Source organism: Thamnophis elegans, chromosome 2 (genome assembly GCF_009769535.1).
Source record: "Thamnophis elegans isolate rThaEle1 chromosome 2, rThaEle1.pri, whole genome shotgun sequence".
Taxonomy (NCBI): domain Eukaryota; kingdom Metazoa; phylum Chordata; class Lepidosauria; order Squamata; family Colubridae; genus Thamnophis; species Thamnophis elegans.
In genome coordinates this window covers 108690178-108707341 of record NC_045542.1, presented here as the reverse complement: position 1 = coordinate 108707341, position 17164 = coordinate 108690178, and the positions used below count along the sequence as shown (strand labels likewise).

The 17164-nt window shown below is 37.6% G+C and overlaps 1 protein-coding gene across 1 annotated transcript; it reads right to left on the bottom strand.

The window, feature by feature from the left end:
- Nucleotides 1–1952: 1952 nt before the first annotated feature.
- HRH1 (histamine receptor H1) lies at nt 1953–16927 on the bottom strand. The gene is made up of 2 exons (XM_032211319.1): nt 16791–16927; nt 1953–3674 (listed from the first exon to the last, which is right to left on the bottom strand). The coding sequence occupies exon 2, from the start codon at nt 3569–3571 to the stop codon at nt 2114–2116; it is 1458 nt and encodes a 485-aa protein (XP_032067210.1). The 5' UTR covers nt 3572–3674; nt 16791–16927; the 3' UTR covers nt 1953–2113.
- Between the last annotated feature and the right edge of the window lie 237 nt (nt 16928–17164).

Genomic DNA, 17164 nt, shown 5'->3' with positions numbered 1-17164 from the left:
ATTAAATTTTTATTAATTAAACTGGGTTTTTAAAAGTTTATTCATTTAAAATTGTTCATTAAATGTTAAACTTCCTTTCATAAATACTGAAATCCAGTTTGGGAATCAGATTTTCAGATTTCTGATAAAGAATTACATTTTATATGTGCATGATTATATGTAAAAAGAACAAAAAAGAGCATTCCAGTCATAACAACTTTATGGTACACATTCCACTAGTTTTATAATATATGAGGAATGCTGATGACCCAGGACAAAGAGTGCATCCAACTCTAGATTTTATGAATGTGCTATTATATGGATTTTCTAAAGATGGACATCTCATTCCAAGACACAAAAGTATGTTGTTGTAGATCTTATTCAAACAAATTAAATACTGTTGTGTATGCTGGCTACTAGCTTTTTATTATTTCTTAGGGGAAATTTATCTATTTTTTCCCCAGCATAATTTATTCTCTGAAAACTGAATGGCCAAATCATGAAGAGGATGAAATATCTCCCAGTGCATGCTTAGTGAGAAAGTTGAGCAACGATTCCTTTCTACATCCCTTGCTGATCATTTTGTCCCAGAGCAAGCCTGTTGTTTGGGCTGTTTATGTTTTAGGTAGGCAAAATGCATCAATCATAGCTTGGAAATGCTGGTGGCTTTTTAAAAAAAAAATAGGACGTCATCCTGGATTTTGTTGAAGGGGCTGAATGTTTAGAACAGTGGTTCCCAATCTGTTTTTGGCCATGCCCCACCTAAGCATCTCTAAAATCCTGATCCCCCCCCCCCCCCGTGACATATAATTCTTACTTTATTCAAAAAGTGAACTCTACTCATGCAGGGGAAGCCTAAAAAGCTATTAACTTGGTTTAAACAAGGTTCAAATTGCACCCATTAAAAATCAAATTGCCACCATGTGGGAAACACTGGTTTAGAAGGAACAATGGAAGCTTCTTAGGAGGCAAAGTAAAACGATAGACAACATCTAGCTTGGTTGAACTTGAAAAAGCTGTTGTTCTAATTGTTCTTCTAAAAGATAATTATTATTCATAATTAGCATTGGTCAACAGTTAGTTCTCGACCTACAATTCATTTAGTGACCTTTTGAAGTTACAACAGCACGGAAAAAAGTAAACTTATTCTCATTTTCACGCATATGACTGTTGCAGCATACCATGGTCAAGTGATCAAAATTCAGTTGCTTCACAAGTAACTCGTATTTATGATGGTTGCAGTGTCCTGGAGTCATGTTATTACTTTTTGCAGCCTTCTGACAAGCAAAGTGAATGGGGAAGCCAGATTCATTAACAACCATATTACTAACTTAACAACTGCAGTGGTTCCCTTAACAGTTGGCAGGAAACGTCATAAAATGGGCAAACTCACTTAACAAATATCTCACTAGCAACAGAAATTTTGGGATCAATTTTGGTTGTAAGTTGAGGACTACTTTAATCAGAAAATAGCCAGTCTACAGGTAAAAAAACAACAACCAGAAAAATGCTTTGGCAAAGTAGTCCTATATTGTTGCACAGAAAATGGCATCTACATGAAGCAACCAAAAGTGGAGACGGAATGAGATTTTGTGTTTACCATAAATCAGAGGTAAACTGAAAATACATATGAACAAGATTGCTTCTCTTTCATAATAAAGGGACAATGAATTTCCTGACTAGGATATCTGCTGTCGGTTTCCAATTTGTTGGTAAATAAAATTCCATTAGTTTTTTTTATTAAATATTATTAAAAGTTTAAATTTCTGGTGAATTATTTTTCTGGAGAAAAATTAAACTAGATATAAGTGTTCTTTTGAAACCCCTGGAGATTTGGGAACACAAAGACTACTATAACATTTTTAAAAAATGGCTGTGGTAAATTTAACTCTGATTAGAATGATCAAATATGAAAGTTAGCATTTAAAAGACATGTTAAATAGCAATATATTTCATTCTAGCTCAATCTCGTTTTAAACTATAAAATCTACCATTAAAAAGACCACAAACCACTAGGAACAGAAAAACAACTATTTTAAGACACCTTTTCTACAAGATTTAAATAATACCAGATTTCCTCCTTCCCACATAAACCTGCTGATCTGTCCCCCATTATAATTTTTTATGCAATAAGTTAAGTTTTAATGTGAAATATCTTTTTGAAAGCCTTTTTGAAGTTTTCGTTACAGAGCGGGTATATAAATGGATTTAATGTAGAATTCACATAGCCAAGCCAAATTGTAAACATGTGAAATGGACGGTTATAACATATTTCACAAAAGGCCATGACCATAAACAATACAAAATATGGTATCCAACATAGCATAAAAACTGCCATTATGACACCTAACTGTTTGGCAGCCTTTCTGTCTCTGTTCGCATGCAGCTTTTGATTCTGGCAAACAGACTGAGTACGTAGCTTTCCCCATGTCTCTTTCAGGTAACAGAGACTGAGGGGATCTCTTCTGTTAGGATACTTCTGAGGAAAATGTTGCTCAGTATAAGAATTTTGCTCTAGGGAGGGATCTGAGTGAATTGTAGGCAATGATCCTCCCACAAAACTCTGCCTATGTGATATTTTGCCTAATTGGGAGATAGGATTTTTTATATTATCCGTACTGTTGCTGACACAGGCATATTTTCCCTTTGTATTGCCTAACTCAGTATCTTTCTGCATTATAGCTAGAGGGAAACAGTTAAGCTTTATTACTTCATGGTCACTTCCTTTAGGAAAATCCTTCGAGATTTTAACAAAGCTGCTTAATGGAAGTTTAGCTTCCCTTATTTTGTTTTGCTTGAAGCTATCATTTGCCCTGAAAGAAAATCCTCTGTCTTTATTGGAACGTTGGGAACAAATCTTTTGCATTTCCTGTATCTTTCCATTATGCATGCTAACGTCGTTACAGTTACATCTGTATGATCCATTTATCAGCTGCTGATGCTGATAATGCTTACAGACAGCCCTGTAAATGTTTGCATAGAACCACAACATCAGCAACGATGGCACATAGAAGTTGATTGTGGCTGTCAAGACTTTAAACCACGTGGTTCTACAAAAATCCGTTTCACATATGTTTTCATCATATGTTCTGTTATGAATTGTCATGCCACTGTGATCTGTGAATTTTCGCCAGCCAAGTATTGGAATCACCCACAGGAAAGACAGCAGCCAAGCGATTGAAATCATGACCGAGGCTCTAGTTTTGGTCCTGTACTTGAGATATTTTAAAGGCTGTTGGACTGAACGGTAGCGATCTACACACAGTATGAAAAGGCTGAATATAGAAGCTGTGCTGGCTACATAATCCATTGAAAGCCAAAACAGGCAAGCTTTTCTAGTCAGAATCCACTTATCCTTCAACAAGTACACAATGTTTAGTGGCATCACAGCTGCACCAACTATCACATCTGCACACGAAAGACTGACAATATAAAGATTGCCAACTGTCTGTAGTTTCTTTTCTGTTTTCACTGCATATAGGACCAAAATATTCATAATCACTGTAATCAGTGAGATGGTTCCCAAGAATAGTCCTAAAACAGGTTGAACCTCTGTAGAATTCCTGTGTGTGCTTCTGTCCACTAGACACATCCTTTGACTCAAATTTGATGAAAAAACCACACAAAAAAAGTCTTCAGAGTTCAGTCTTGTTTGGTGAACTGTTGGGTCAGTTTCTTTTGTTTCTTTGATTAATCTGAAAATTAAAACAAATATTTCACTATTGATGTTTCTTGAAGTTTTTACAGCTAAAGAAATAAAAGTGAGAGAGAAGTCAAGAAGAAATATTGCAAAAATATTACATAGTAGGAGCCTGCCTCCAAATCTCTTATCCAAATATCTTGCGTCTGGAGCCTTCCAAGCCATATGGTATTCATCAGAAGTTTAAACTACCAATTCCTGAGCCAAGTGGAAGCTTTCCTCTTAGTCTCCATTCAAAGGAGAGGGTGCTGGGCCTGAGTATTTCCAGAACTGCAATCATTTTAAATCTAAGGTCCAGAAAGTAAATATACTTGTAAGGAGCATATAGGAAAGACCTGGTTCTACAGCAAAGCACTTTTACATAGGTAACAAAATATATACTTTCTCATCTTCTGATATCTGCGAGGATAAAGCAATCATGTTCTTTTCTACTTCTACCCAAAAATAGGAGGGTGCTGATAAGAAAATGAGACATGTTCACTGACTTGAGTTGATAAAAATATATTTTAAAAGACAGGATTGAAAGAGGAAGAGGAAGGGAGGGGGGGAGAGAGAAAGAGAGACTGAGACTAAGGTTGATTTTAGTATGGATATATGACCTAAATCCAGTTAGGACAAGGTCATAGAGCCACAATGACGAACTTATGGCACACGTGCCAGAGGTGGCATGCAGAGACCTCTGTGTGGGCATGTGTGCCATCGCCAGCTTCTCTTATGGTTTCTGGTGTGCAAATGTGTGCCAGCCAGCTGGTCTTTGCAGGCGCCAGAGCACCAGAAGACAGCCTAAAAACTAAATAGACTGTTTTCTGGTCATTTGGGGGGACATTTTCAGCCTGAAAATGGCCCCAAAACAGGCATGCACACACCGGCCAGCTGGTCTTCAGATTTCCGGTGCTCCGGCACACACAGGCATGCAAACATAGTCTAGTTTGGGCACTCAATGCCAAAAAGGTTTGCCAATTCTGTCATAGGGGGTGGTGCTGTAGATTCCTTTTAGAATAATTGATCCAAAACATCTATTCCTAATCACATTCCGAAGATGCAGATAAAACATGTTCATAATCAGGGACGCTGTGAACTCTCCTATCATGTAGTAAAGGTGCATTGTCCGAATTAGAGAACTATGGTGCTTAGGTTTTCTTATGAATGATGCTGGGCACCAACAAACAAATGTGTGTTTATACATGTGGATTTGATTACATGTAAAAAAAGACTTTGCTGCTGCGGTACCATTAAAGCAACTATAACTGCTGTTCCTAAACGCTATACTGATGTTGAGGGCCTGCTAATGTGTGGTCAAGAAAAAAACAGCAAGTTCATAACAGAATTTCTGTGGAAGCATGATTTAAACCACTAGTAAGAAGACTTGATTTAAATCTCTGTCCTGCAGCGGCTCCTCCTCTGACCCGCCGTTGACTCACCGACAGTCCCACTATTGCAGAATATACAGCCTCATGCTACATATCTAAGCTCCATTTCACGCTGAATAAACTAAATTATTAATGTATCTTAAATAGAAAACTATATTTAGATAGATTTTTACTCCAAAAACATTTTATTAAAATAAATTTGATAAAAATCCAATTTAAATTAAAAAATCTATTTTTTTTTTAATTTTAATTTTAAAAATCATCGATTTTCATCCACCCTGGTTGGAAGGGACCTTGGAGATCTTGTAGTCCAATATCTTGATCCAATCTCCACTGATGGAGCACCCACAATATTTGCAGGCAAGCTGTTCCATTGATTAATTGTTCTCACTGACTGGAAATTTCTCTTAATTCTAGATTGGATCTCTTTTTGATAATTCTCCATCTGTTATTCCTTATATTGCTCTCAGGTGCTTTAGAGAATATGTCTTACTAAGGCAAGGAAAAGGAAGAGAGGCAGGAACAGAGGCTCAGGACAGGAAGCATCATAGGCAGAATTCCAAGATCATAAGAGTTGTGATCAAAATAATTCAAGCTACAGCAAAGCATGAATAAAGCAGCATGTATTTGATGTATTCACTGTATTATATTTATCATTTGGTGTTTGTTCTATAAATAAATATCTTTACTGAAGATCCAGGGTGAAGTGCTTAACATCTGAACACAAAGCTCACATTACAAAGGAAGAGTTTGTAATGGATTTATTTTCAAGGATAAAGCTTTTTTCCTATTAATAAATTTATCATGTTATTTAAAAGGAATCACAACTTGAAATATGACAGCTATCAGCTGCAGTACATGATGTGAGAGATATCACAATATCAAAGCCTGAGAAAAACTAACATGATAAACCCTGGAATGCAATTCATTTAGAAATGCTTAACCACTTCTTTGACACAGTAAACAGGTGTTAAATGTGACCAGTGGCTTAATCTGCTAGTTTCTCTTTATCAAGTTTCAACTCCTTAAACTAAAACAATTTACATATGCTGATAAGAAAATAAAGAAAATGCAGAATAAACAATATGTATAGAAGAAAGTTAGGAAATACATCCAAAAGGATCTTAACAGTTAATCAAAAGCAAGCCCTGTTTATATGAAGTTCAGACAGTTTTATCTTTAATTTTTTGTTCCACCCTACCTAACAGAATAATGGAATCCTACTTTTGAATGGACTCCCTTGTTTCTATCTATTATTTGTTTTTAGGATGCTCAAATTTGTTCTTACACATATTATTTACTGGCAATGACAGAACTGATTTTCACATTGTCCACAGGGCATCTGCACCAGCAAACGGTACGCAGGCAGAAATCAAGAAAGGAAAACTGAAAAGGATTCCATTGCATTGTCTCATAATTAAAAAATGCAAGAAATATCAGATGTGCTATGCAAAAGTCAGTTAATAACAGGGAATGTTACTTGTTCAATGTTTTATGGTGCAAAAGAATGTTACTCCAAGGTGTCACTTCTACACTTATGATTTATATTGTTTTATTTAGCATTCTAGTATGATTTATGTTGATTGCTTATTTAATATCCTATGACTATCATGGACTGTTGTATCTTATGATTTATGATCAGTGTATTTATGATTATGATCATGACTTATTACTTGTTGCTTTTATGTACACTGAGATCTTATGTACCGGAGACAAATTTTCTGTGTATCCATCACACTTGGCCAATAAAGAATTCTTTTGATGATCCCCTGGGCAGACTCTGTTTTCAAGAAGTAGTAATATACTTGCAAAACATAACACTATAAACAGTAATCCTTGAAATGCAATACCAAACTGTAACTTCACCTCTATAGCAATGATGGCTAACCTTTTTGCCATGGCGTGCCAAAAGCAATGGGAAAGGGGAAGGTTGTGCATGCGCATGCCCATACCCATAATTCTATGTGCTGTCCTGCCACGCATACGTGCGTGACCCCCTGGCTCTCTCCTCACTTGGGTTGATCCATTTTGTGTCCTCTCCAGAGGCTTTCTAGAGCCTGGGGAGGGCAAAAACACACACCCCCGGAGGCCCTCCAGAGGACAGAAATGGCCCATTTTCCGACTTCTGGTTTGCGCATTGAGCTGTTTTACAACTTCTGGAGACTTCAGGGAAGCCTTCTGAGGGCAAAAAAATGGCAGAAAATCGTGGCAGAAATCAGCGGAGTTGACAGGGCAATGCCTTGCGTGCCCTCATAAATGGCTCTGCATGCCACCAGTGGCACATATGCTATAGGTTCGCCATCACAGGTCTATAGTTTATATTGTAAATCATCAAGGAGTAATAGCAGCTTACTTCTTGACAGGAGCTGCTGTGTACAGAATGTTTTCCATCATTACAGTAGTAAATGAAGTAAAATGTACTGAATGTATCCACTGGTGCCCAGGCATTTGATGTCGCAGCATCAACATGATGCATACATTTTACTACATTTCTTATGCCAACTCTTATTCCAAAGCATGACGAACTTTCTAAGTCAGCAGAATATTTCTAAGAGTTGAGAAGACTCAGATCATAAAGCAAAGAATGATGTGGAGGGCCACATATTCTGCTAAACAGACTTCAAACCAGAAAGTTTTGCAGCACACCAGGGATTAGAATGGCCTAGTGATGGTCTTCTATCCTAACAGTGTCTTATATCATGAAGTGAATTAGTATAGCTTACTGGTAGAAAATAAGAGATAAAAGGTAAAAGGTAAACATAAGTTCTAGTTATTCCTGACACTACGGTGTGGTGCTCATCTATGTTTCCAAGTCGAAGAGCCAGCGCTGTCTGAAGATGTCTCCATGGTCATGAGACTGACATGACTAAATGCCGAAGGTGCACGGAACGCTGTTACCTTCCCACCAAAGATGGGCCCTATTTTTCTACTTACATTTTTATGTGCTTTCAAACTGCTAGGTTGGTGGAAGCTGGGACAAGTAATGGGTCATTCTGTTACATGGTGCTAGGGATTCGAACCGCTGAACTACGGACTTTTCTGATCGACAAGCAAGCCAGCTGCTAGTGGTTAAGGCATCAGCTTACAAACCAGGTTCTAGTCCCACCTTGGCACAAAGTCAGAGCCACTCTCTCAGAATGGAAGGACAAGCCACTTCTCAAAGAACTTGCTAAGAAAATTGCAGGGACTAGAAATAAACGTGCCCATAGAGACTGGTATACTAAAGAGTTTTCATTGCAACAAGGACTAATCATATTGATTTTAAAGGTTCTTTAAATAGATGGAAATAGCTCATGAGAGTAAAAAAAAAGTTATGTACCTGAATAGTATGTGGGAGTTGCATTTCCAAGCCTATGTACACTGTGTAAACTCAATTGTCCAAATATGTTCTCTTTGCCATAAATACAATTAATTACTGATCTTATATACAAGAGTCAACATCTGTGATGGCGAACCTATGACATGTGTGCCACAGGTGGCACACAGAGCCCTCTCTATGGGAACATGAGGTGTCACTCCGGCTCAGCTCCACCACACATTTACATGTGCCTCCCACTGGCCAGCTGATTTTCAGGTCTGGGAGGGGCGTATATGGGAGACACATGCATGTGTGGGGGCAGGGGGCATAGGTGCATGTGTGAGGGCGGGGGGCAGGGGGTTGTGCGTAAATGCTTGGGGTCATGTGGGCATGCATGGAAGGGCAGGGGTCATGGGGTCATGCACATATGCACAGGAGTGGGGTGCACATCGAGGCATGCATGTGTGGGGATCGGGGGCAGCAACAAAAACGTTAGCCATCACTGGTCTACATTCTGGTCTACATTCACTCAAACAGTGTTGAAAGGAAAAATATCTAGATCATGGTTCTCAACCTGCCCAATGCCGGGACCCTTTAATATAGTTCCTCATGTTGTGGTGACCCCCAACCATAAAATTGGTGTTTTGGTTCCTAAGACCATTGAAAATATGTGTTTTCCGATCGTCTTAGGTGACTCTGTGAAAGGGTTGTTCGGCCCCCCCAAAGGGGTCCCGACCCACAGGTTGAGAACCACTGATCTAGACAATAGTTGCTTCCGAAGTTAGGGGACATATAGACAGAAGGATGAATATGTAATAAAATCCAAGTTTCTTGGAATTGTTGTGCACCTGTGAGTTATGTACTAGAAAAAGATCCTTGCAAGCAAATATTAAGTATTTTTATTTTATTCTTTTTTGGGGAAGAGAATGGTGCTCTCTAATTCATCTTGCCTTCTCGTGACTGCCTGGGCTACTCACCTCACAGCATTGCTGTTGTAGGGAAATTAGGAGAAGGAAGTAATACAATACAATAACAGAGTTGGAAGGGATCTTGGAGGTCTTCTAGTCCAACACCCTGCCTAGGCAGGAATCCCTATACCATTTCAGACAAATGGCTATCCAACATCTTAAAGACTTCCAGCGTTGGGGCCGCATTCACAACTTCTGGAGGCAAGTTGTTCCACTGATTAATTGTTCTAACTGTCAGAAAATTTCTCCTCAGTTCTAAGTTGCTTCTCTCCTTGATTAGTTTCTACCCATTGCTTCTTGTTCTACCCTCAGGTGCCTTGGAAAATAGTTTTATTATTTATTTAATTTGTATGCCGCCCACTCTCAAAGAGACTCAGGGCGGCTTGACTCCTTCTTGCAATAAGTATTATGTACATTTGTTCCCTTGAGTTACTTATCAAATTAATAAAAGGCAGGATAGAAACATCTAATAAAAAAGACATAATCTCATTTTTTTCCAGATTTCTTTGCTTTGTACAACACAAAAATAAGCTGCAGAAACAGAATGCTAAGTTAGTATATATTAATTATTATTTCTTCCATTATCCATGATTATCCAAAGGAGGTTTGGTTGTTTTGGTTATGGCTTTTTTTCCCTACGCATAGATGGTCACATTTAATATTTCACACTTCTTCTATGCTAAAGCAGGACATACTTATCACCTACTTGATTGTCATCTGGCTGACAAAAGAAGGATGTAGGATTCACAACAGTGATATGAATATGCAAGCCTTTTCCTTAGTGTAGATATTCTCTTGAATTACATAGTTAATACAAGGAATTTGACAACTGCACAATGTAAATAGATTCTCCATGCCCTTACTATAGCCCAAACTGTACTACAACATGGGAAAGATAAATATCTGGCTCTATTTACTCAAGGACTGAAGACCTGATTACACTTGCTACTTCTGAGCACATTGCCTACTGATGCAAATTTCATTTGTCTAAGTTTAATGAAACATGGGACTCACTTATACGAAATACAGTAGGTTTAAAAAAGCATGATAGTTATACAATAAATACTGTACAACTACACATACACACACATCTGCATAAACTCTGTATTAAATACCTTTGTATTATTTTGTATTACATATAATTTTAACTTTTCTGTTATAATGAAAAATTATACTAAATTATATATATATATATATATATATATATATATATATATATATATATATATATATATGTATGTATGTATATGTATATATATAATTGTATTTTTCACCTTTTGTTTTGTTTTTTCTCTTTTTCTGTTATTATTTTAAAAGCAGGTGAGGAGTGAGAAAGGGAAAGAGGGGAAATCTGGTGTGTAGTTGTACGATTTGTTTTTGATAAATTCATGCTGATTTCTGGTAATTACTGCATTTGTTCAATGTTTTTACAGATTGATCTCTGTATGAATTACTTAGACTCTTCCCTCCCAAAATGATGTCAGCCTCATTAGTCTGCAAATTGCTGAATATTTCTTTTTCTCTTTTTTGAAATTAGGGGCAATATTTCTCCTCTTTGGCATTTCACCAATTCTTAATAATAGTAATAATACTTAATCATTCAGGGCATCAGAAGTTGTTTCACAAGCTTAAAATACAATTCTTCTAGTCCTGGAGATTTAAACTCATTCAGAGTAAATAGATATTCCTAATTATGTTTCTATCACCCTCATATTTCAGTCTTGTATCTTCATCCTGTTTTTTACAATATCCTGCTGGACTATGTTTTGGGTGAATCAGAATACTGAACCAAATATTGCTTGAATATCTATGCCTTCTCTCTTAGAACTTCTTTATTTCCCTTTTCGTTTGAATGTATCTAAAGAAACTCTTATTTTTTTAAACATCTTTTGCTAATCTTGGCTCATTCTGAGTTTGTTTTCCTGACACTAGCTCCAGAATTTTGGGCTGTCTATTCTATATCTTTTCTGACAGGGACCTCTAATCATTTTCCATATGCATTCTATGCATACTTTTTTTATTTGTCAAACATCACTTTTTATGTAGCTACATCTTTTGCTGCCTCCAATTTCTTCCCCTCCTACTTCCCTCCAGAATTGTTTAAAATTGGTCTTTTAGAAAATTCCTCTTCATTATCATCTTCTTTTTCCATTAACTCCTCTAGTCACATTTTATCTCTGCTCTGAATTTATTAAAATCCATTTTTAATGCCCAACTTTTAGTTTTTCTTAAAAGCTAGTAATTCCAGTATTACATGCTAATTTCCCCCTTAGATTCCTATTACCACTTTTTCTTTGGCTAAATGTTCTGTATAAGCTATCCTGTTTCCCTGAAAATAAGACCTCCCCGGATAATAAGACCAATCAGGTTTTTGAGCGCATGTGCTAAAATAAGCCCTTCCTGAAAATGTTGCACCACAGCAGGAGCCATGAGGTGACCACGCTCGCCACCTCCTGCATCTCAAAAATAATAAGACCTCCCCAAAAATAAGACCAAGTGCTTATTTTGGGGGTCAAAAGAAATAATTATTTTTGGGGAAACATGGTAATACATTGTTGAGTCAATGATATGTCACCCTTTTGTGCATTTATTTGGTGATTGGTGAGCCCTAATAGCACCATTGGTCAAACATTTGCTGAAAGGACCATGCCTGAAGAGTCTGCTTCCCAAGTGATGCTGAAATAATGAATCTAAGTAATTATTATTCAGTGCATCTATAATTTAGTAATATCTGCACTGAAAGAGCTAGAACCTGCTTTTAGAAGGTGTTACATACCATATATGTTCTCCTTGGTTGAGAGGATAGAAATTATTTTTGAAGTGAGAGTTGTAATCCTATGGACACTTACCTAGGACTGTTTTTTCCCATTCTCAATAAATATGTAAAGATTTGCACAATCCATCAGAATTAGCAGTTTAGTTCCTGTGAGTTATAACATCTGGAGCTAATCTGACATCTTGTTTTATGATAGGCACAGTGGCTTGGATCCTAAATTCACAGGGTTGTAGGCATTTATGTACTGTATGTGTTTTCAATCACAAAACACTCCTGGTGGTGAAAGGAAGGTGGTTCACCAGTCAAAACTATCCCTACCTCTTCCCGCAGCAACCTGAAAAATCATTTCCCTTTCTTTCTGTAGTTTTCTGAGCTGTTTTCTGGGGTAATTTGGGAGTATAGTGAAAATAAAACTTAACATTTTTGTCTTGCCTTCTAAACCAGAGACTCCAGTAATTTAGAGCTTCTTATTGAATGGATGAAGTATTCACATTTTTTAATTTCCTGAAATGTCAGAAGTTTTACATTGATTCAGTTAATTTGATCCATATAATTTATTTTCCTTGATGCCTCTAGCTAACTTGTAGTCCTATCATATGCATCATGTGTGTGTGTGTGTGTGTCTTGTATGTTTACCATGGAAGTTATATATCCTGCTGGACTGCTGGAAATAATTTCACAATGGTTCCCTCTTTCCTTATAGAAGCACATAACCCTTGCTTCTATAGTACAGCAATCTCCCCCATATTGCTCAATATGTACATGAAATCACTGGAAGTTGCTGATGATACCCAGTTGCACATCCCCATGGCTTGCTCAGCAGAAGGTGCAGTGGAAATTTGGGAGGGCTTGTGAGAATCTGTTTTGAGAGGAATAAGCTAAGGCTTTAACCTGACAAGAAGGAATGGCTGTTGATTTGGAAGACAAATGATTCCAGGACATTTCCATCTTTGGCAAAGGATGGACAGCATTTTTCCCAAAGGAAAAATTGGAGTTTTTTTGATCTACGCTCCTACCTGAAGAACATGTGAATGTCATGGCAGAACTTTTGCCCAGGATTTTGCCCAGGTTGGTGTGGCAATGGCTACCTTTTCTAGAGTGAAAGACACTAACAACACTCATGCATGCCCTAATCTTTTTACAGTGGGGCTACATGAATTTGCCCCTAAAAAATCAGAAGCTATAGTTGGTACCAAATGCAGCTGCCCACCTGGTAACATTAGAGACCTGCAAGATCTCTGTTGCTGAACTGTATTGGCTGTGGGCTGGCTTCTAAATAGAGTTCAGATATGTTGCTTGGGACCTATATATTTATAAAATATATGATTTGGGATGTATCCATCTTTCAGACCATTTATTCCAAACAAGATTTGCTGCCCAATGCAGTCTTGCACAGAAGACATATTGTGGGTCCCCACTCATCAGGAAATAAACTTGCTGAAGCCTTGGAATTGAGCATTTTCTGTGTATTGTTTTCCACCTCCACAACAGCTTGTCTCCCGGCAATGATAGTCCCGTCCCTGTTAACCACTGTTTATCCATAAATGGTTTGGGCACTGAAAAGAGAGATGTGTTAATTATGACTTTATTTTATTTCCTGGTGGTGAGAAAAGGGTACTATTGCTTTTATTGTAGAAGTTTTGTTTATAACTATGTTTTGTTATATTTACTGGTGTTGTAAGCTTCCTAGAGAGACTGAGGAGACATACAAGTCTTAGTATTGTAACTATCATGCCAGACTTCTCCAAGATCATTACTGGACTTAGGAGGCTCAGATGCAAAAATTCAAGGGTATAGCTGTTGTTAAGATTGTTTTACGTCCAACATTAGAAAAAAATGTCACTAAGAAGAAAAAAAGCAACTGCAATCTGTAATGCCCAATATACAAGTAGAAGAGATCCAAAATCTGAACTGTACCTCTTTTTCTCCTATTCATGCCTCATGTGCGAGAATCACTCATTTTTCAGCAGGAATAGCAGCTGACACTTATATGTTGTTATTTTAGTGGAGTCCTGCTCTCACCCCACTCGCTTCTGCTGCCTTTGCTTGATCTACTTTCTGAAGAAAAGAGTATTTGATTGAACTGAATTGTGATCTGCTTGTGTTCCTCTGCAAATGTTCAAATGGAGAATGTGTTTCTTTTGAGTATCTTATACAAATACTAGAGTGCTAAGTTGGACTGCACATAGATTTTACATTATTAGTTTATCTAACATTTGTTTTAGTGTACATTTATTCGTTGTCAAAGCAATAAACACTTTAACTAGAACAGTCCACCAAAACTTATCACTCACAAGAAATTTAGCTGTAAGCCAGCTAAACGTCAGCTAGCAGAGTAATTGGCCAGCACTGAGAGAGAAAGTCCGTTTTGTTATAGCAATGCCTCAGTTTGGTTAGCTTAAATATAATATTTCATATTTTCCATAATTGATTTGTCTTCCAAACTTAATTTGGAAAAAGTATAATTAAATAAATCAAAATGTAGAACACTCTTAACACAGTGTCACAGCCAATGTTATCAACATAAGTAGTGAAACAGGGATTCAAGGCTACTGTTTTAAAAAATCCTGTAATTAAAAATAAGTAGTGAAACAAAAATGTTTCTATAATATTATTCTTTCTCTAATTATTATGTTCAAAAGCATGGCTATAATAGTAACACCTTGCAAACACTTTATGTTGCATTATATACATCTGTGTAGCATCTCAGATGTACACAGAACTTATTTCTGACTCTCCAATTAAGGAGTTTTCCAGGAATCCCAATCATGCATAGAGTTATCTAAAGTAATTACATACAGTGTGTATTTATCGGGGAGGATGAGAAAGGGAAATGTAGCAGCATTATGGTGTCTGTTTAGCACCTGTTTAGTCTATGGTTGGTATATTTATAATAAAAGAATGTAAGCAGAGCAACCCACACCACCTGCACCACATTGCAAATGCCCTACAGTAAAACCCTATTTCCAGCCTCTTCCAGAAGATTGGGAGACCTTCCAGAGTGTTGGCACTGCCACTGAAAAATAATTGCTCCAGGTGTCAACCACTTCACATCCTGGAATTCAGTTACCTAACCTGATATGATTATAGCAGTTGGACTGGCTCTAGTGGGAAGAGTTGGTCCTATATATAACCTGGAGCCACGCCATAAAAATACATATGAGTAGCATTTGAACTTGTGATTTTGCATATGAAAGAAGACTTGTTTGCTGTAAAAACCTGCAGCCATTTTCTCAGAGTGTAGAAAGAACCCAAATAATGGCAGATCTAATGATGAAAAAAAATCACCATTTATCCCCTTTGCCTCCCCCACCCCAGCAAACCAACTTTCCCTTGCCATTCCCTGTTTAATAATTCTTAGGAAAGTATAAAAGCAACTACTGCACCATTTTGTTGCATATATTTTTTCTGGACAAAATTAAATTGCTTTTTCGTGAGTAATTATATTTGTTCACAAAGTAATTATTGTGAGTTCCGCTGAATTGGATTATCATACCAGAATTATCATCCGCTGAATTGGATTATCATACCAGAATTACATTTTACATGAAATAAAGACATTCTACACATTAAGAATAATTTTTTCCACTACCATTACCTAGTCTTGAATATTCACAGAATTTAGCACATGATAAATTAATATGAAAAACAATTTCTAGCTTCCATTTCAACATATATTACATCTGAAAAATTTCTTGTTCAGGGATCAGAAAAGAAGTACTTTCCACTGTAAGTCATATTGTAAACTTGCTTAGAGTTGGAGTCACAGAAGATACTTTAGGTTATATTTTACAATATATTATGCTAGGCTGTGGAGTACCCATAGAGAAGAATCTATATAAAAACTTCCTCAATAACACAAGCTCTAACAGAATTCAAGACAAAATAGGATAGATTGGTAGTTTAGTAACTTGCAATTTCTTACACCCCTAAACATTATTTTCAGAACTGTTTCTTCACTGTCATTATTGAATAAAGGGATGTTATGGGAAAGCAGTGGTTTTAAATGGTTATATTGAATAAAATACTGATACGGCACAATTTTGATCAGCACAATTACCCTTCCCTTAACGAAACTTAACAAACTGAGATACTGAGGCATCAGATGAGGTAAATATGTCACTGTGTATTGTTTCACTAATCCATAATTTTCCCAGGCTGGCCCTCTGTCTAAGTAAACAGCAGAATAATACAGACTATACTGACTGCTGAATTGTACTTCAGCAGTGACACAAAAAGACATACATGCACTGAAAATGAAAACGAAATTTTACAGCCTCAATCCTTGGTAGCAGATTTTCAGCCCCCTATTAGGTTACTACAAAGAGATTCATTCTACCTAAACTTTGGAGGAGCCAATATCAAATGTTACCAGGGAAGAAAGCCTCAAAGTTCAATCCGTAGGATACTAAGAGTAAATTTCACTGAGTCCATGGGGAAAATGAGTTTGGATGAGTTTGGATTACTGTCTGCATAATGATGTTTTGGTCAGCTTTTGGTCAGAAGTGAGCGAACGATGACTCTACTGTAATTCTGGATCATTTAATTAATTGAGATCTGATCATCTCCAGCCCGCACGAATTCCCAGTTCCCTCAAAAGGGACGGAAGATTTATCCGATAGCTACCCGTCGTTCATAGACTGAGCTGGACTCCCCAGTAGCCTAGACTCTCCTAGACCTGCCAAGCTTACGTACCCACCTGACACTGAGGCAGAAGTCGTTGGGATGACTGGGGTGACGCAAAGGGTTTCCAGAAGCTCCCCAGAGTTGAGAAGAAGAGCAGACGAAGGGGTTTGCCAAGCGCCAAGTCAAGGGGGAGCTACGCGTCGGTCCTGCTCAGTCGGTATCTTAGGAGCGGAGGGAGACCGAGAATCCCGCCGCCCCGAGCGAGGCATCCCCCCTCCTCAAGTCTCGGCTGATGTATCTTGTCTTTAGCTGCCCGGGAAGGCTACCTCAGTCCGCCCAGAGGTGCGCTAGCTGGCGGCGGAGCTGTTCTCGCCCGCACCCCAACCGCCTCCAAGGGAGGAAAAGTTTTCTTCTAAGTGCCTCTCGGAGCCTCACCTCTGAAATTGA

Coding starts and splice junctions, on each gene's coding strand:
- HRH1 (XM_032211319.1), bottom strand. CDS start 3,571: ATGTGTCTAGTGGACAGAAGCACACACAGGAATTCTACAGAGGTTCAA.